This window comes from Pteropus medius, unplaced genomic scaffold, assembly GCF_902729225.1.
Source record: "Pteropus medius unplaced genomic scaffold, Ma_sr-lr_union100, whole genome shotgun sequence".
Taxonomy (NCBI): Eukaryota; Metazoa; Chordata; class Mammalia; order Chiroptera; family Pteropodidae; genus Pteropus; species Pteropus medius.
In genome coordinates, this window is record NW_024351072.1 from 1,825,439 (window position 1) to 1,844,511 (window position 19,073).

The 19,073-nt window shown below is 32.2% G+C and overlaps 1 protein-coding gene across 10 annotated transcripts in view; it reads left to right on the forward strand.

Moving 5' to 3' along the window:
- KLHL13 (kelch like family member 13) overlaps nt 1–19,073 on the forward strand; it is a 228,254-nt gene that overhangs the window by 191,746 nt on the left and 17,435 nt on the right. For all 10 annotated transcript variants that reach the window (XM_039842514.1, XM_039842512.1, XM_039842510.1 and 7 more), the window contains 3 exons: nt 9,289–9,421; nt 9,957–10,153; nt 18,156–18,951. In XM_039842514.1, the coding sequence (XP_039698448.1) occupies nt 9,289–9,421; nt 9,957–10,153; nt 18,156–18,951 (1,126 nt within the window). The remainder of the gene's footprint in view (nt 1–9,288; nt 9,422–9,956; nt 10,154–18,155; nt 18,952–19,073) is intronic.

Below are 19,073 nucleotides of genomic sequence, written 5' to 3' on the forward strand. Positions count from 1 at the left end.
ACCTAGTCCGCCATCTTGACCTTCTCTCCTCAACAAGCAGTTTTAATGAAATAAAGACCAAATGAGAAATGACACAGATAATGATGAAGGAAGTATTATTTATACTTTTTTTCCAAAGGGAAAAATAAGGAATAATAAATAGTAGAAATAGAGCCTACTGACATTACTCAATTTCCCGTATAAAATATGTGTAGGAATATTTGAAAGACAGGAGGAGTAGCAAATGAGCTAAGAATTTTTCTTTTAATTGAAGCCACCATCACCTTGATTCCAAAACCAGGCAAAGACATTACAAAAAAAGAAAACTATAGTCTGATATCTCTTATGAACATTGATGCAAAAATCCTCAACAAAATATTAGCAAACCGAATTCAGCAATATGTTAAAAATATCATACACCATGATCAAGTTGGATTTATTCCCGGGATGCAAGTTTGGTACAATATTCGCAAATCAATTAATGTGATACACCACATTAAAAAATCGAAAGAGAAAAACAATATGATTATATCAATAGATGCAGAAAAGTGTGCGACAAAATCCAGCATCCATTTATGATAAAAACTCTCAACAAAGTGGAAATAGAGGGAACATACCTCAACATAATAAAGGCCATATATGACAAACCTACAGCTAACATCATACTCAATGGAGAAAGGCTAAAAGCATTTTCCTTAAGATCAGGAACAAGACAAGGATGCCTACTTTCACCATTCCTGTTCAATATTGTATTGGAAGTCTTAGCCACAGCAATAATACAAGAAAGAGAAATAAAAGGCATCTGAATTGGAAAGGAAGAAGTGAAACTCTAGACATTTGACAATGACATGATACTATATATAGAGAACCCTAAAGATTCCACCAAAAAAAACTGTTAGAACTGATCAACAGTTTGTAACAGATTACAAAATAAATATTTAGAAGTCAGTGGCATTTTTATACACCAATGATGAACTTTCAGAAAGAGAACTTAAGAAAACAATCCCATTTGCAATTGCATCGAAAACTATAAAATATGGGAATCAAATTAAAATAGGAGGTAGAAGACCTATTCTCATAAAATTATGTCATTGAAAAAAGAAATTTAAGAAGATAAAAATAAATGGAAGCGTATATTGTGCTCATGGATAGGAAGAATCAACATCATTAAAATGGCCATACTACCCAAAGCAATCTATAGATTCACTGCAATTCCTATCAAAATATCAATTGCATTTTTCAGCAAGATAGAACAAACGATCTTAAAATTTCTATGGAACCATAAAAGACCCAGAATAGCCATGGCAGTCTTGAGAAAGAAGAACAATGTTGGAGGTATCACACTACCTGATATCAAACTATACTACAAGGCTACAGTTATCAAAAGAGCATGGTACTGGCATAGAAACAGATACATTGATCAATGGAACAGAATAGAGAGCCTAGAAATAAATCCACTTATACACTCACTTAATATATGACAAAGGAGGTAACAATATACAATGGGGTAAAGACAGTCCCTTCAATAAATGGTGTTTGGAAAAATTGGACAGATACTTGCAAAAAAAAATGAAACTGGACCACCTTCTTACACCATATACAATAGACTCAAAATAAATTAAAGACCTAAATGTAAGACCCCAAACCATAAAAGTTCTAGGAGAAATCATAGGCAGTAAACTCTCTGATATTGCTAACAGTAATTTATTTTCAGATATATATATATCCCCAGGAAAGGGAAATAAAAGAAAAAATAAACAAATGGGACTATATCAAACTAAAAAGTTTTTGTATAGCAAAGGAATCCATCAAGAAAACCAAAAAATAACCGACTGATTGAGAGGAGATATTCACTAATGATACATCTGCTAAGATGTTAATATCCAAAAATATATAAAGAATTCATACAACTCAACAACAGAAAAACAAACAATCCAATTAAAAAATGGGCAGAAGACCTGAACAGGTACTTCTCCAAAGAGGAAATACAGATGGCTAAGCGACATATGAAAAGATGCTCAAGGTCACTAATCATCAGAGAAATGTAAATTAAAACCACAATGACATATCACCTCACACCTGTCAGAATGGCTATCATCAATAAATCAAAAAACAAATGTTAGCAAGGATGCGGAGAAAAGGGAACCCTCATACATTGTCGGTGAGATTGCAAATTGGTACAGCCACTATGGAAAACAGTCTGGAGGTTTCTCAAAAAATTAAAAGTGAATATACCTTTTGACCCAGCAATTGCACTTCTAGATATTTATCCAAACAAATAAAAACAATAATTCGTAAAGATCTATGCACCCCAATATTCATGGTAGCACAGTTTATAATAGCCAAGATATGGAAGTAACCTAAATGCCCATCAACAGACGATTAGATAAAGAAATTATGGTTCATATATACAATGGAATATTACTCAGCCATTAAAAAAATGAAATCTTACCATTTGCAATGACATGGATGGACCTAGAGGTTCTTATGCTGACTGAAATAAGTCAGACAGAGAAAGATAAATATGATTTTACTTATATGCAGAATCTAAGGAACAAAAAACAAACTAATCAAAAACAGACTCAGAAATATAGTGGACAATTTGGGGATTGACAGAGGGGAGAGGAGTTGGGGGGCTGGGAGAATGGAGTGAAAGATTAAAGAAGTACAAATTAGAAGTTGATAGTTGGTCACGAGGATGGGGAGCATGGCATAGGGAATGCAGTTAGCATTAATATATCAGCTAGATGGAAAACCAGAGAAGGAGCAGTTAGGTAGATTGTTTTGTAAACTATATAAATATCTAACCAATGTACTATATACTTGAAACTAATTAATCAGCAATAAAAAAATGATGTGAATAGAATATTTTGTTACCAAATATATTAAAAAAATAAAAATAATTACATGCTTCTTTAGCTCTTTTAATCCTACTAGAGTATAAAGTTTTGGTGTGCTTGAGTTAACTTTTTCTCATTTATCTATATAAACTAATACAGTGTATAGTCGGTTATTTGAAAGAATTCTTACAAATAAGCAAAAAAAAAAAAAGTTTTGCCCAGTGTAACTACCTGATTTTAACTCATTTCCTATTGCCCCAAGAATACTTGCCATCGGCGCTTGAAGCTGCAGCGTTTACCCTCAGATAACTCATGGATTACTGTCCTAACTTTACACCCAAACTTTGCCACGACATACCTCGCTTTTATTATTTTCGCATCGCTCTGTATATCGATATTTTTGGAAACAAATGACATCATTCTTTTTATAGCATAATATTTTTAGTAGTGGTATTTCCATTTGCAAAATATAGTAATTTTTGATCACTGAAAATGTCAAATCTAAGAAAACATAGCATCCCTATGAGTGATGTTAACATTGTTCTTAGACAGTTGTTAGCCAAAGATTCATTTGCTGAATCTGATTTATGTATATATTTCTGTTACATTAATGTTTGAGAAAAGTTCAAACTTTTGAACTTTTCTCAAACATTAATGTAATATGTTTGAGAAAATAACGCCAATAATACTTTTTATATTTTATTTTTATGTTGAAAACCAGTGAGATTTGCTTCAGCTTCAAAGAATGTATTTATGTAAAATTAAATTAATGCTGATATCAAGCTGCACTTTTTTTTTTTCTAAATGGGAAATGGGTTAAAATACCAAGTGGTGGCTTCTGGGTAAAATCTGGTTTGTTTATTTATTTATTAATTCAACATTTATTATTGGAATAAATGTGTTAAACTTTTAAAAAATTGAACATTTATTAAGTGCCAACTGAGTGCTAAGCACTGGGGAATTCAAACATGCTAGTTCCTCAACTCTTTTAGCTGATGGTTTGTTTCTCCTTCGAAATTGCTAGCATCCCATCTCCACCCTTAGTAGTTGCATTCAATACTTTCCAATGTTCATCTACATTTGAAAGTTAATCCCCTTCCACTTACTGCAATTTAGAAAATTTTTGAATTTTCTAAAAGCCATTTCTTGCATCGTGCATGAGAATATTCCACTAAAACTGACATTTATTTTTAAAACTGGTTTATAAATAACAGGGACAGGAGATGATGTAACAATAAAAATAGAAAATAGTGAGGGCGGGGGTATATAATGTTTGCATTTATAAAGGAAAAGGGAGATTTTTGAAAGATTTGATATTTATGAACAAAAACATACGTCAATCACTGTTGGAGAAAGAAAAAATGTGATACATAATACAGTTCTAAAATATATGTATACTGCATAAATATTTTGGAATAAAAATCTCTCTTTTTTCAGAGAGAAAGTGCTATATTACATTATCTCCTTGAAGTTCTAGTTCTGTAGATCTAAGCATTTTCTTTAAAAATCAATTAAAAATTACGATGAGAAAATGTTTAGACTGAGACTTATATTATGTACACATGTGTAGGATCAATATTTGTAAACTGCATTCTTTAGTATGTCATGCCTTTTGCCTCACAAATCTTTGAAACACAACATTAAATAAGAGTTTTATTACAGGTCATTAAAATACAAAGGGGATAGAGTAATTCTTGCTTTTAGTTCTTGTATACATTATGTATTATATTATATTATTAGAAAGTAATTTGTATGAGTATCTTAATGATTTTTATAATAAATTTTCATTTTTTAATATTTCTTTTATTATGGTGATATTGGTTAACAAAATCCAATAAGGTTCAGGAGTATAACTCGACAGTAAGGCATATATATATATATTACATACATTATACATACATACATTGTATCATGGCAGATTTCTTTCTGTTACCACATATTTGACCCTTTTTACTTCCCATCTACTTCCCCGCTCCTCCCGTACCCACTGGTAACCACTAGTCTATTGTATATGTCCATGAGTCTCTGTTTGTCCTGTTTGTTGCTTTTAGGTTTATATCTCACATATAAGTGATATCATGTGGTTTTCAATTTTTCTCTGTCTGCCTTATTTTGCTTAGTATGATTATCTCAAGGTCCATCCATGTTGTCGCAAATGGTAGTATCTCATCTATTCTCATGGTTGAGTAATATTCTATTGTATATATGTACCGCAGCTTCTTTAGCTAGTCATCTATAGTAGGACATTTTGGCTGCTTCCATGTCCTGGCCACCATGAATAATGCTGCTATGAACATCGATGTGCAAATATCTTTTCGAATATGGGTTTTCAAGTCTTTGGGGTAAATACCCAGTAGAGAGATTCCTGGATCATAAGGTAGATCAATTCTTAGTTTTTTGAGGAACCTCCATACTGTTTTCCATAGTGGCTGTACCAATCTGCAGTCCCACCAGCAGTGTATAACGGTTCCTTTTTTCCGCATCCTCTCCAGCATTTGCTATTACTTGTCCTATTGCTATTCTAAAGGTGTGAGATGATATCTCATTGTGGTTTTGATTTGCATTTCCCTAATAGCTAGCAATGTTGAGCATCTTTTCATATATTCGTTGGCTATTTGTATGTCCTTTAGGGAGAAGTGTCTGTTCAGGTCCTCTGCCCATTTTTTATTTTTTGTTGCTATTGAGTTGTATGGGTTCTTTGTATATTTTGTATATTCGGCCCTTATTGGAGATGTTGCTGGTAAACATATTTTCCCATTCTGATGGTTGTCTCTTTACCTTGTTGATGATTTCTTTTGCTGAGCAGAAGCTTTTTAGTTTGATGTAGTCCCATTCACTTATTTTAGCTTTTACTTCCCTTGCTTTTGAGGTCAAATTCATAAAATCCTCTTTAAGTCCAAGGTCCTTGAGTTTTGTTCCTATGTTTTCTTCTATGCATTTTATTGTTTCAGGTCTTATATTCAGGTCCTTAATCCATTTTGAGTTAATTTTGGTGTGCGGTGATAGACAACAGTCTAGTTTCATTTTTTTTGCAAGTGGCTTTCCAGTTTTCCCAGTACCATTTATTGAAGAGGCTTTCCTTTATCCACTGTATGTTTTCGGCTTTTTTGTCGAAAATTATTTGCTCATATAAATATGGGTTTACTTCTGGACTCTCGATTCTGTCCCACTGGTCTGTGCATCTGTTTTATTGACAATACTGATTACTGTCACTTTGTAGTATAATTTGAAGTTGAGCAGAGTGATGCCTCCAGCCTCGTTCTTTTTTCTCAGGATGGCTTTGGCAATTTGGGGTCTTTTGTGCTTCCATACAAATCGGATGATTTTTTTGTTCTGTTTCTTTAAAAAATGGCGATGGGATCTTGATGGAGATTGCATTAAATCTATATAATGCTTTAGGTAATAAGGTCATTTTAACTATGTTGGTTCTTCCAATTCAAGAACATGGAATATCTTTCCATTTCTGTGTATCTTCTTCAATGTTTTAATAGGGTTTTATAGTTTTCATATATAGGTCCTTCATATGTTTTATTAAATTTATTTCTAGGTATTTTATTCTTTTTGTTGCAATTGCAAAAGGAATTAGTTTTTCCACTTTTTTCTGACAATTCATATTTAGAGTATAGGAAGGCTATGGATTTTGGAACATTAATTTTGTATCCAGAAACTTTACTGTATTTGTGTATTGTTTCTAGTAGTGTTCGTGTGGAGTCTTTAGGGTTTTCTTTATAGAGAATCATGTCATCTGCAAATAGTGACAGTTTTTCTTCATTTCCTATTTAGATGCCTTTTATATCTTTCTCTTTCCTGATTATACTCACTAGGACCTCCAATATTATATTGAATGACAGTGATGATAGTGGACAGCCTTGTCTTGTTCTTGATCTTAGAGGGAAGATTTTTATTTTTATTTTATTAATTTTTTACTTATTGTATTGGAGTAACATTGTTTAATAAAAGTATATAATTTTCAGGTATACATTATCATTTGACATCTATATATTCTATTCTGTGTTTACCAAAGTCCAGTTTTCTTCAGCTACCATATATTTGATCTCCTTTACCTACTTCACCCTCCACCCTAAACCCTATATTTGACACCCTTTACCCCGTCTTAGAAGGAAGGTTTTTAGTTTTTCACCATTAAGTATAATATTGGCTGAGGGTTTGTCATATGTGCCCTCTATTATGTTAAGCTACTTTCCTTCTATACCAATTTTGTTAAGTGTTTTGATCATAAATCAATGCTGTATCTTGTCAAGGGCTTTTTCTGCATCCACTGATATGATCATATGATTCTTATTTTTCATTTTTTTAATTGGTGTATCACATTAATCTATTTGTATATATTGAACCATCCCTGTGCCCCTTGGTTGAAGCCCACCATATCATGGTGTGTAATCTTTTTTACATGTTTCTGTGTTTGGTTCGCTGGTGTCTTATTTAGGATTTTGTATCTGTGTTCATGAGATATATTGGTCTGTAGGTTTGTGTGTGTGTGTGTGTGTGTGTGTGTGTGTGTGTGTTATCTCGTGATACCAAGTTTTGCTATCAGGGTAACATTGTTTATAAAATGAGTTAGAAAGTACTGCCTCCTCTTCAGTTTTTTTGAAGGGTTTGAGAGAATAGGTGTTAAACTTTCCTTGAATGTTTGGTAGAGTTCAAAGGTGAAGCCGTCTAGTCCTGGACATTTACTTTTTAGTAGGTTTTTGATGATTCTTTCAATTTCCATAGTGCTGATAGATCTATTTAGATCCTCCAGGTCTTTTTGATTCAGTCTAGGAAGGTTTAATTTTTCTAAGTACTTGTCCATTTTTTTCTAGGTTATTAAATTCGGTGTTATATACTTTTTTTGTAGTATTCTTGTATGATCCTTTGTATTTCTGTGGTGTCTATCATAATTTCTCCTCTTTAATTCTTGATTATATTTGTGTTCTTTCTCTTTTTTTCTTTAGTGAGTCTAGCCAGGGGTTTGTCAATTTTATTAACCTTCTCAAAGTACCAGCTCTTTGTTGTATTTATTTTTTTCTATTGTTTTTTTGTTTGTTTTCAATTTCATTTAATTCTGCTCTAATTTTGAAGATTTATTTCCTTCTGCTGATTTTAGGCTTCATTTGTTCTTCCTGTTCTAGTTTTTTAAGATGAAGCATTAGGTTGTTTATTTGAGCTTGTTCTTGTTTTTGAGATAGGCCTTTAATGATATGAACTTTCTTCTTATCACCTCTTTTGCCGTGTCCCTTAAGTTCGATTTGTTGTACTGTCATTATTATTCATTTCTATGTATCTCTTGATCTCTCTTTTTATTTCTTCTATGAGCCAGTTATTTTTCATTAACATATTGTTTAATCTCCAAATATTTGTTGTTCTTCCCACTTTCTTTTTACAGTTGATCTTCAGCTTCAACATATTACGATCAGAGAATATGGTTGGTATGATTTCAACCCTCTTTTATTTGTTGAGGCTATTTCTGTGTCCCAGTATGTGGTTAATTCTTGAGAATGTTCCATGTGCACTAGAGAAGAATGTATATGCAACCGTTTTGGGATGAAAGGCTCTGTAAATGTCAATTATGTCCAGTTAGTCTAATGTGTCATTTAAAGAACATTTTCATTTTTGAAATTTTAGATTCAATATTGTTAAAGTCTTCATTTTCATCCTCATTATTTAATGTGTATTATCTCTTTTTTGGGCCTTTTACCTGCCAATCATAAACTTAAACTATTTCATTCTTCTTAGAGTAGACCAAGAGAACAATTGCCTATTTGTTTTGTAGGTGCTAACCTATTAATTCTCCGCTATACTTTATGCATTTGGGGGACAATTATGTCCTGTTGGGGCTCCCTGGACTCCTTTTTTCAAAGATAATTAAATACTATACTTGGAATTTGAAATATAATTGATCAAGCAGCAGTAATGTAGAAAGTACAAGGATATCTAAGACACAACGCTAATTCTCAAAGAGTTGGAACTATCTTGTTAGAAAGGAACTCCTATCTTGCAATTAACACAAATGCTCTCTACCTTTCTTTTTCACCACCCTCCCAAAAAAACAGAAACAAAAACAGGTGTCTCAGTAAAGTTCTATTAAAGGACTATTAATATATTATTATGGAAGAGAATACTAGTCTAACACTCTAATTCTGCACATGGGAAAATGAAAGTGTAAATTGTTACTTTTTTCAAAATAGATAAAAGCCAATGGTTGTGTAAAAACGTGAATGCATATAATCTCTCCTTATTTGTTCTTAATCTGAATTAGTCTTAATTTTATCTTTTTTCCTACAGTGAATTAAATAAATGTGGTCAAACGTCAAGTAAGCTGTTTGGTTATTTCTTCTGAGTAATTATCCTATTAGCCTTATTTTCCAAATATGTTGAACACATTAATATGTAAACAGAATTTTAGTACACAGAAATTTGTATATCCATTTTACCTTGATTAGTGGTGTAATTCATGTACTTGTTGTAGGGCTTTGACCAGCTTCGACTTGAAGGCTTGCTTTGTGATGTGACTCTGATGCCAGGTGACACAGATGATGCCTTCCCTGTGCATAGAGTCATGATGGCCTCTGCTAGTGATTACTTCAAGGCTATGTTCACAGGTAGGTTGACTTTTTAAACTGCAGCTATGTCAGAACAATATGAAAATATGTTTAAATCTTTTTATTTCTAAAGTGAATTCAGTTCTTTTGTTCTGTGTCTTTATAAGAAGAAACAGTTTCAGAAGGAATATACACCCAGCAAGTGTGCTTGTGGGTGGCGCTTTTTTAACTTGGGAAATAGATGTAACTTTTTCATACTTCTGCCCTCCTTTATTTCACACCTTTTCTTTTCTAGACACATATCTGAATGGGCCATCAGAGACTCTGGGTCCCACTACTACAGTCTTTAATTCATCAAAAGATACAAAGTGACAAAACATTTTGGAAGCACTTGTATCATATAGACCTCCATTAATATAGAGATATTCCTTTTCAAGTATTCTCTTTTAATTGTAAAATATGCAGAAATCTGACTCTGACATGGTTCCAGAGAATAAAACTTTTCCTTGAATTTATCGTATCTAATTAGCAGCAGAAGTTAGTTTAACCTTAATTAAATTATCTACCTTCATTTAATTGAATGTCTTTATTTAAGGTGGAATGAAAGAACAAGATTTAATGTGCATTAAGCTTCATGGTGTGAGCAAAGTCGGTTTAAGGAAAATTATTGATTTCATTTATACTGCAAAGCTTTCTCTTAATATGGACAACCTTCAAGACACACTGGAAGCTGCCAGTTTTCTACAGATTCTGCCAGTTTTGGACTTCTGCAAAGTATTTCTCATATCTGGGGTAAGACATTTTTAAATCTTCAAATCTTTTCCTGCTATAGACTCTGATGTCACTTCTTTAAAGTAGACTCGTGAATCTGTTGTGTAGAAATGTGGAACTTTGGCCATTAGAGAGAGATATCTCATGGTGTGTGGTGTGGAAGCAAGTTAAGAGGAAAACATACAGGTGCATACATACAAAAACAGAATAATTTATGAAAACCCGTGTAATCAAATGACATCCGATAGTAATAGTGTTTGATAACAACATATATCTTAATCTTTCTGATAACGTTACATATTTTAATCTGGTTTTATTCACCTTAATGATTTTATACAAGCAGACTTAAATGGAATTATGTGGAAACATAATTTGAGCTTCTAGAGGTCTTTTCAAATAGGCTCAGTAATATTTTTTCTTCCTTTAAATATGAGAGCTAAGTCTTGAAAAGAACTAACCCCTATGTGTAAACCTTTAAGAATATGTTTTGAGTCCATAGAAACACATCACCCACTGAATTGTGTTCAGCTTTCTTTAATAGATAAGAGAGAGCACATGCAATTACCAGCCAATGAACTACTTAGCAGTCATCTGTGTCCTGAAGACAGTGTCTTATTTTAGTTGAGAACTTTAAACTTTTCTTCTGGGAAATGAAATGTTTTGGTTGCAAAGAAATATTGCCAAGAAGATTTCTAGAGCTTCTAGGGCTTGCTTTTGTGATGGAAATTTATGACAATAGTAAATTTTGATATTTTTTGAATTTATTATATTGATAGATAATACACTTTTAATAACTAGCTTTAACACATACCAATTTTAACATTGGTGAATAATCGCCGTTAAGGCTTTAAAATTGCATTTATTAAACATGGAAGCTTATCTTTGAAACCCTATGTTTCAAGAGAACATATCCTTAATGATTTCATTAATAAGTTGCTCCTTATCTTATAAAGTCAACCAACAATTGAATTGGACAATTGAAAGTGTGTTTTCTTTGCTTATTTCATTTTTAAAGTACTCAGCCTGCTGTCTCATAATTACTTATAAACTTTTAAGCTGTCTGCTATTTTTAAAGGTTTTATGGCAGCATGGTGTTATAGTGTTGACTTGTATTGTCTTCTCCATTGCATAAATAGTCCAACTGAAGTTTAGTTCTCATGATGCTGCTTGCTGTCCTTACTGAATCTGGGTACTAAATTTAATTTTAATTTAATCACACAAGGCCTTTCCCCTCAAGAGCTATAAGTTTCTTTCCTCTAGTTTTATGCCATTGACATCATATTACAACTTCATTTAAAGAAAAAATAATTGTATTGAATATATATATTTTTAAAAATGTATCAGTCTAATATTTAATTTAGTAATAACACTTGATCCTTACATATATAGACTCTCAACATTGCTTTACACTGACCCTAGCAACATATGATTGTCCTGAGTCAAAATAGGCACAACGTCATGATTTCTTTGGAACTAATCATTAACCAGTGACATTGTTGACCTATTCTCTTTCTAATCCCAAAGTTTTGTCCTTATAACCCGAAAGAAAAGGACCAAACTAGATAAAGTACAATTTATGGAAAGTTGTAAAAGTATACAATTGTCAAAATAACAGTATTAGAAAATAATTTTGTTCTAGATAACTATTTAAAGCAAATTTATTTAAAGATGATATCACAATAATTTTACACTATTTACAAACTTCCTATAATTAGAATGTTGTTTCCTTAATCTATTTAAAACATTTATTGTAATGGTATGCTTTACCACTTTGGAAATATCTTTGTTTTTATAAACAGTTAATATTGTCTTAAAGAGTATATTCTTCATTCATAGTGTCCTATGCAGACATCCTAAAATCCATTTGTAATGGAGAAGAGGCTTGTCCCTGACAAAGCTTACTTGTGGTATAGTTTACTTCTCTCTCTCATTTTTAGAACTTTCTTGCCTGTGAGCTTTGAGGAAATACCTTTTTTTTTTTTTTCTGAGCACCATTCTATTAACTTATCTTTTATCTTGTTTGCTGAGGATAAATCTGTGTGATTTTGGTGTGGAAATCTTCCCTCTCAGAATCCATGATAAGTTTTGAGAAAAGTTGGTGAATTATTAGTTTAAAGGTTGTGTAAAATCCAATTTTTCCTTTATCCTTCTTTCTTGCATTCCATTTCTTAGTTAAATGTTCAGCCTTATTCTATTTATTTCCTCTTTCCTTCTCAGCAATCAAGTGAATCAGGAAAAACAGTAGCCCCAGGTGCCTTTTCTACCTACAAGAACTGTTTCAAGATAATATATTTTTCAAAGGTTGATTTGTTTTTAGTTCTCTCAGAAGCCGAGTTATTATAGATAATTTTTAAGCATAACAATGTCATATTTTAAGGATTGTGTGCTTAAACCAAATATTTTGAGGAAATAGGTTTATATTTTTAATGATATAGCATAATTATAGTTCACATAACCAAAACGTTACTTGGATTTCAGCTTTTAGAAAGAAAAATTAGCTCTACTACAATTCTATTCTATCCCATTCTTAATCATTTGTGTGCATGATGAGGAGTACTGGTACATTAATTGTGACTCAGCAAATAACACACAAAGCATTTATATATTAGTTTTGAATAATAACTTTAAATATGATAATAAAGCGACACTTACCTTTGGTGGGTTAGAGACATTAGTTTTCTATAACAGAACAGCAGGATCAATAGAACAAAAATCATTTTCCTCCTAACTTTGCCATCCTTTGAAATAATACTTTTCTCTTAGGATAGTAATCAGTATTATAGTTTATAGGATCTGGTACTTTGTTCTTGCTATGTTATATTCTCAGTAATTATAGAAAAGAGGACTATAAAATGAATGCAAAAGGGTGATAGTGAACAATGTAAAGCAGAGTGGATAAATTTTCCTGCAAAACTAAAAATGTTTACTTTCATATATCACGAAGATAGTGGAAAATTACCTTTGTTTAGTTATATGCCTCTAAAAATTACATTAGTTTTTGTCCCTATGACATTGCATAACTACGGCATGCTAACTACTGTGCAGCTGTTTCTTGATTTGCAAACAGATTGTAGTTAAATATTATTTTTTATTATATTCATTTGCAAGTTGAAATTTGTAACATCTAACATTTGCCCCACAGAATTACTACTGTTATGGAGGATTATGGGCTAGCCCACAAAACCCAAGTTAACATAAGGTTGCTAAAATAGGGCATTTGTAATTTAATTGGAAATATTTCAATTTAAATATATGATTTTACTGAATAAACAATACAGAATGAAAATGAGCAAGAAACCATTTTATTTTTATATAAAAGCATGCTTAATCAGAGAATAAGGTGCCATTGGGCTTTTGACTTGGTGATACTCTTTCTTTAAACTCATTTTAAAAAATTGTGGTTTTTTTTCCCCTTGACACAGGTATGTCGTTGGTTCCACCAATGATTTATGATCACTGATTGGGGTAGGAAGCTCACAGTGAAATGCAGAGAAATGTTTTATCGGTGACTGGGGGAATGAAGAGTTAGAGATGGTGGAAAACAAAGAAGATGTATGTATAATGTGGGAGAGAGGCAAAAGGCAGAGAAAAGGGATTCTCTTAAGGGAAAAATGAGAGAATTGGAAGATATTGGAAAAGACAGTTTATTTTGCTACTTGATGATGATATCAGCAGCAAGCTTTGGGAATGTTCTTCTTCATGTAAAGATTTCCTGTATAGTACATATATTTCACATTCCTTATTTAATGTAAATTGGATTTATCCTTAAAAATTAAGAAACTTGTCTTTTCTGATTTTTTTTTTTTTGCTTTTGGGGAGAGGTTCAATGCCAATTAGAGAAAAAATTGTACAGATAATTTTACAATGAATCAAACTATTTCCCTCCCCACCAAACCAAGCTTGACTTCTTATTGCAAGACTAATATTTAGCAAGTAGTATGCAGATACTGATTGTTTATGGCTGAGCATCTATTCTGATTAGTTGGTATCCAGACTATGCTGGTTATTAATTATCACCTCTGCCTATAACTTTCACCACCCCATTCTTGCCCATCTGCCATATGGGACTTTCTAGTGGAAGAAGAGACCCCCCCTAGACCATTGTAAGATCTAATATTGATCCAATAAGGGAAGTCCATTCAAAGTGCAAAGTAGTAAGAGAATTGGATTCCATAAGGTGGGGACAGCATCAGTATTCAGTATTCACCTCAAATAGCATTTAGAACGTGAAGAGAGACAAAGACTGAGAGAAAGTTTTTTTTTTTTTTTAAATCATTAGTTTGTTCTTATCAAAGATTCCTTCCCTAGGTCCTATGATGTTCTCACATATGGAAGGAGGTCCAGGAGAATATATCTTCTGCCCCCAAAAGTAGTTTGTTTGATTTCTTCTCAGTCTTTTTCTGTGGACATGCTTCGTCTCTCTGTATAGGATTTACTTGTTGTCAGATTGTCATTTTAATAAACTATATAGCACCAAGGAAAATTTGGTACATTTAATTTCTAAGGAGTTCCTCCAAATTTGTCAGCTAATCTGCATTTCCCTTGAGAAAACAAAAGCAGGCACTCATTTGCTTTTGCTTTGTGTTTTTTTTTTTCCTAAATGGGAATTTATTTGTATTAGATACTGATCAACAAAATAACATCGCAAATCTCTGATGAAAGCTGTCATTAAAATATCAAATTATGTTAATAACAATGTTTGAGTGTATTGAGTATGATCTGAGTTTTAATTTAGGGTATTTAAATTTACTTTAAGGTATAGTAAATTTTACTTAATTTGAATTTAATATAGCATCAGTGAGGACCAATATGTTAATGAGAATATCACTATGAAAATTATGATTCTTAGAACTGCCTTTAGAATGACCATGAAAGCTGTTTGATTGCAATGACATAATTTATAATAATTTATATCAAGGAAACTTAAATGTGCATTTGATTATTTTAAAATCAATTTTATTGGTTCTCATCTGTGGTTGAGAAATTTTGTTCTTTTTTGCTTCTCTAGCCCTTAAAATGCTAATATAATTATTTGGATTAACTTCCATAATAATTCTTTGATATTTTAGCCAGATTATGCAATCAGATGAAATTAGAGTTTTTTCAACTTATGAATTTTTTAAAAAGTAAGCTTTGAACATCATATTTTATATTTTCAAAATGTAGTGTATTCTAATATATACATGAATTGCATTATATGTTGTTACTGCACATATTTATTATTTGAAGTCAATTTAGGCTAAATGTTTGGGGATATGCTAGCTGAAGCACTTTCAAGAATCAGGACTGAGAAATGGTTGAGATGAACTATCATTGAATAACCCTGTATTTTTCCAAAAGTCATTTACCATTATTCCATCATTTTTGACCTGCTTATATATTGTTGATTATTATTTTAATTTATATTTTAGACTTTGCTTCTATAATCCTTATAGTTTATGATTAATTTTTATCTTCGATTACATGTACTTTATAAAAATTAATTTCCTATTACATTCTTTTCTTATTTGTATCTCATTTTAAGATTAATAGGGTAGTAATAACTTACTATATTAATTCAACAGTATTCTATTTTTAGTTGTATCTATCACCACATTTTTAATTTTTACATTGCTGATAATCATAGTATTTAACTTTCGTTATATGCCCACAATGTGGTAGCTGTTGTACATGAGCTATAGAAAATGTTTAGCCCTATGAAGAAGATGACAATTTGGAAGGTTATGAAATACCATTCTCTAGTGATTTTTAAGAAAAGAATAGGCAGCTATCTGTTTTGACTAGGTGGTCTGTCAAGGTCTTTTTTCAGTTCTGTGCGTCTCTATTTGAGCATACTGGTATTTTCCTAATACCCTTACATGAAAGGTAGGTTTCTTTATCCTGCTATTTTAGTAATTGTTTTATTATAGGATAAAGTTGAAGAGAGAAAACGGGGAAGTAAATAAAAACTTGGTCCCATTTCTAAATTACACAGTTTGGTTTCTAATCTTTAATCTTGGCTTATTTTATATGTTTTAAATTTGGTATCATTTGCTTATTTAAAGTACCCATTCTTTGTTGTTTTTATTTGTAATCATATCAACATTAATGAGAATCTGTACAGTTGGGAATTATTTTTATATCGTTATCAACATTTGTTTACCTATACTAGTTAATGTGTTTTAAAAGGCAAATTACTCTTGCTTTGGGGAAAGGCTATTTATTACTTGCCTCAGAAAGTAGACTCATTACCTCAAACAGGAATCTCTTCTACCTGAGGTGATTTGGGCAATTGGGAATTAACTGTAACTTCATTTAAACAATTTAAAATTTTGTGACACATAAATCTGCCACTCCTAAAATTGGAATAAAATGTACTTTTTATTAACCACATTAGAAATTCAAGGTATTGAACATTGTTTATCTGTATTTCAAAAATTCCATAATTTGTTCATTAATTTTTCCTAGTTCTTCTGTTATAATTATGTTTCAGGTATTTTTTAATACATAGCTATTAAGTATAATAAGCAATTAAAACTTTTGGACAATTTCTGTAAAGCAAATCAGCTGCTTAAAAGAGTTCAAATTCTTGAGCAATAAATGTATGTCGTGTGTGTGTGTGTGTGTGTGTGTGTGTGTGTATCAACCTTAGACATTTCAGTAGTATTATATTTTAACTTGGCTGTTATTTTATGCAGAGGAGTAAATATTTTAGTCTCATTACAGCTTTTAAATAAAAGGATAACAGAAGGATTAGCCAATTTTCTTTAAATCATTTGCCAATCTGTTAACCATACAGTTGTATCAATGAGGTGTATGTGACATTTGTGAACATGCACCCTGACTAAATTAAGAAAAAAATAATTGAGTCCTTTGCCTGTGACCTATGTCTGTGTTTGTATACACACCCAGACATTTGTATGGTATGCTTGTTTTTTTGAGTTCTTCCTTGCATAATATTTGCTGATGTGATTTTCCTCTTTTCACTTTTGACCAATCAGTTTTGAGAACATTGAAAAGAGCTCTTGCAGAAGAGAAGCCTCTCCATAGCTTCTCCCTTTTTCCTGGTTTCCGTTTTTGATGTATTTTACTCTGTTCTGGGGAAACTTTTCTGTGCTCATTTTGAGTCCAGGCAGAGCTAGAGTATGCTAAGAGTAAGACAGAGGCTAAAGAAAACTATGTGGCATATGATACCAGAAACTAACTAAACTCCTTGAGTAATTTGATGTAGACAAACTGCTCCAACCCTCATGAAAGTGATTTCCTTGCATATATTTCCAGATAAATAATGTGGAAAATAATTTTATCCTAGGAATAATTGTCCTATTGAATTATTTTTACTATAAGCAATAACTATTGAAGGAATCAAAACAAGTCATAGTAATGAATAATGCCTGTTTACATGAAAGAGAAATCTAGGAATCGGGTATGAGAGCTTTTCTGTTAATGGATCTGCTAGCTGAAATGCTTTTAAGAATCATGACTGAGAAGAAGAGGGTTGAGATGAACCATAATAGAGTAACCTTCTACTTTTCCAAAATTTCCATCTGGCCAGAATTTTATTAGTATTTTTTTGAGGGAGGGAGAACACCATTTTTAAAGAGAAAAGTACAGCAAGTCCTTGAATACCATCATATTATTATGCTGATGAGATGCAGTAGGAACTCTTATTTGTATCAATTAACTTATGGTAAAATTGGTTTTATTATATGTCTTTGGCTGCAGTTCCAAGAACATATGACTACATTGAGGACTTATTATAATTATTATGACCATAGTCAAGTAATTACATTGTTTTTTAGAGTAACTTCTAACCTACTGTCTTTAAATAATCATTTTCTTCTAGTCACCATTCTATTGGATGAGGTAAAGGTGGTTTGTGAATTCTCTTTAGATCATTAACGTATTTAGATAAGAATCCTTATTTGCATCTATATGAACAGTAAAAGACATAATTTACTCTTATTCTAGAACAGGTATTTATGTTATTCAGAAGTGAATTTAATGAAAGTAGTCATGTTTTAATTTTTTATTGGCTTAATAGGTCACTTTAGACAATTGTGTTGAAGTTGGACGGATTGCCAACACCTACAATCTGACAGAAGTGGATAAATATGTTAACAGTTTCGTCTTGAAGAATTTTCCTGCATTGCTGAGCACCGGAGAGTTCTTGAAACTCCCTTTTGAGCGGCTTGCCTTTGTGCTTTCCAGTAATAGCCTTAAGCATTGCACTGAACTTGAGCTCTTTAAGGCTACCTGTCGCTGGCTACGCTTGGAAGAGCCTCGGATGGACTTTGCTGCAAAATTAATGAAGAACATACGATTTCCACTGATGACACCACAAGAGCTCATTAATTACGTGCAAACCGTGGATTTCATGAGAACTGACAATACTTGTGTGAATCTTCTTTTGGAAGCCAGCAATTACCAAATGATGCCATATATGCAGCCGGTTATGCAGTCAGACAGGACTGCCATTCGGTCTGATACCACTCATTTGGTTACACTAGGAGGAGTGTTGAGGCAGCAGCTGGTTGTCAGCAAGGAATTGCGCATGTATGATGAAAAGGCGCATGAATGGAAATCGTTAGCCCCCATGGATGCCCCAAGGTACCAGCATGGCATTGCTGTCATTGGAAATTTCCTCTATGTTGTTGGTGGACAGAGTAATTATGACACAAAAGGAAAAACAGCAGTTGATACAGTCTTCAGATTTGATCCTCGATACAATAAATGGATGCAAGTTGCATCTTTAAATGAAAAGCGCACCTTCTTCCACCTAAGTGCCCTCAAAGGATATCTGTATGCAGTTGGTGGGAGAAATGCAGCTGGTGAACTGCGTAAGTGTATGCATTTATATGAAGCATAGGGACTAATTTTTTTACTCCAAAATTCTTGTCAAATCATAAAATAAGCCATTCTGAAAATCAAAGACAAAAAATATAGCTAGAGTTTCATTTTA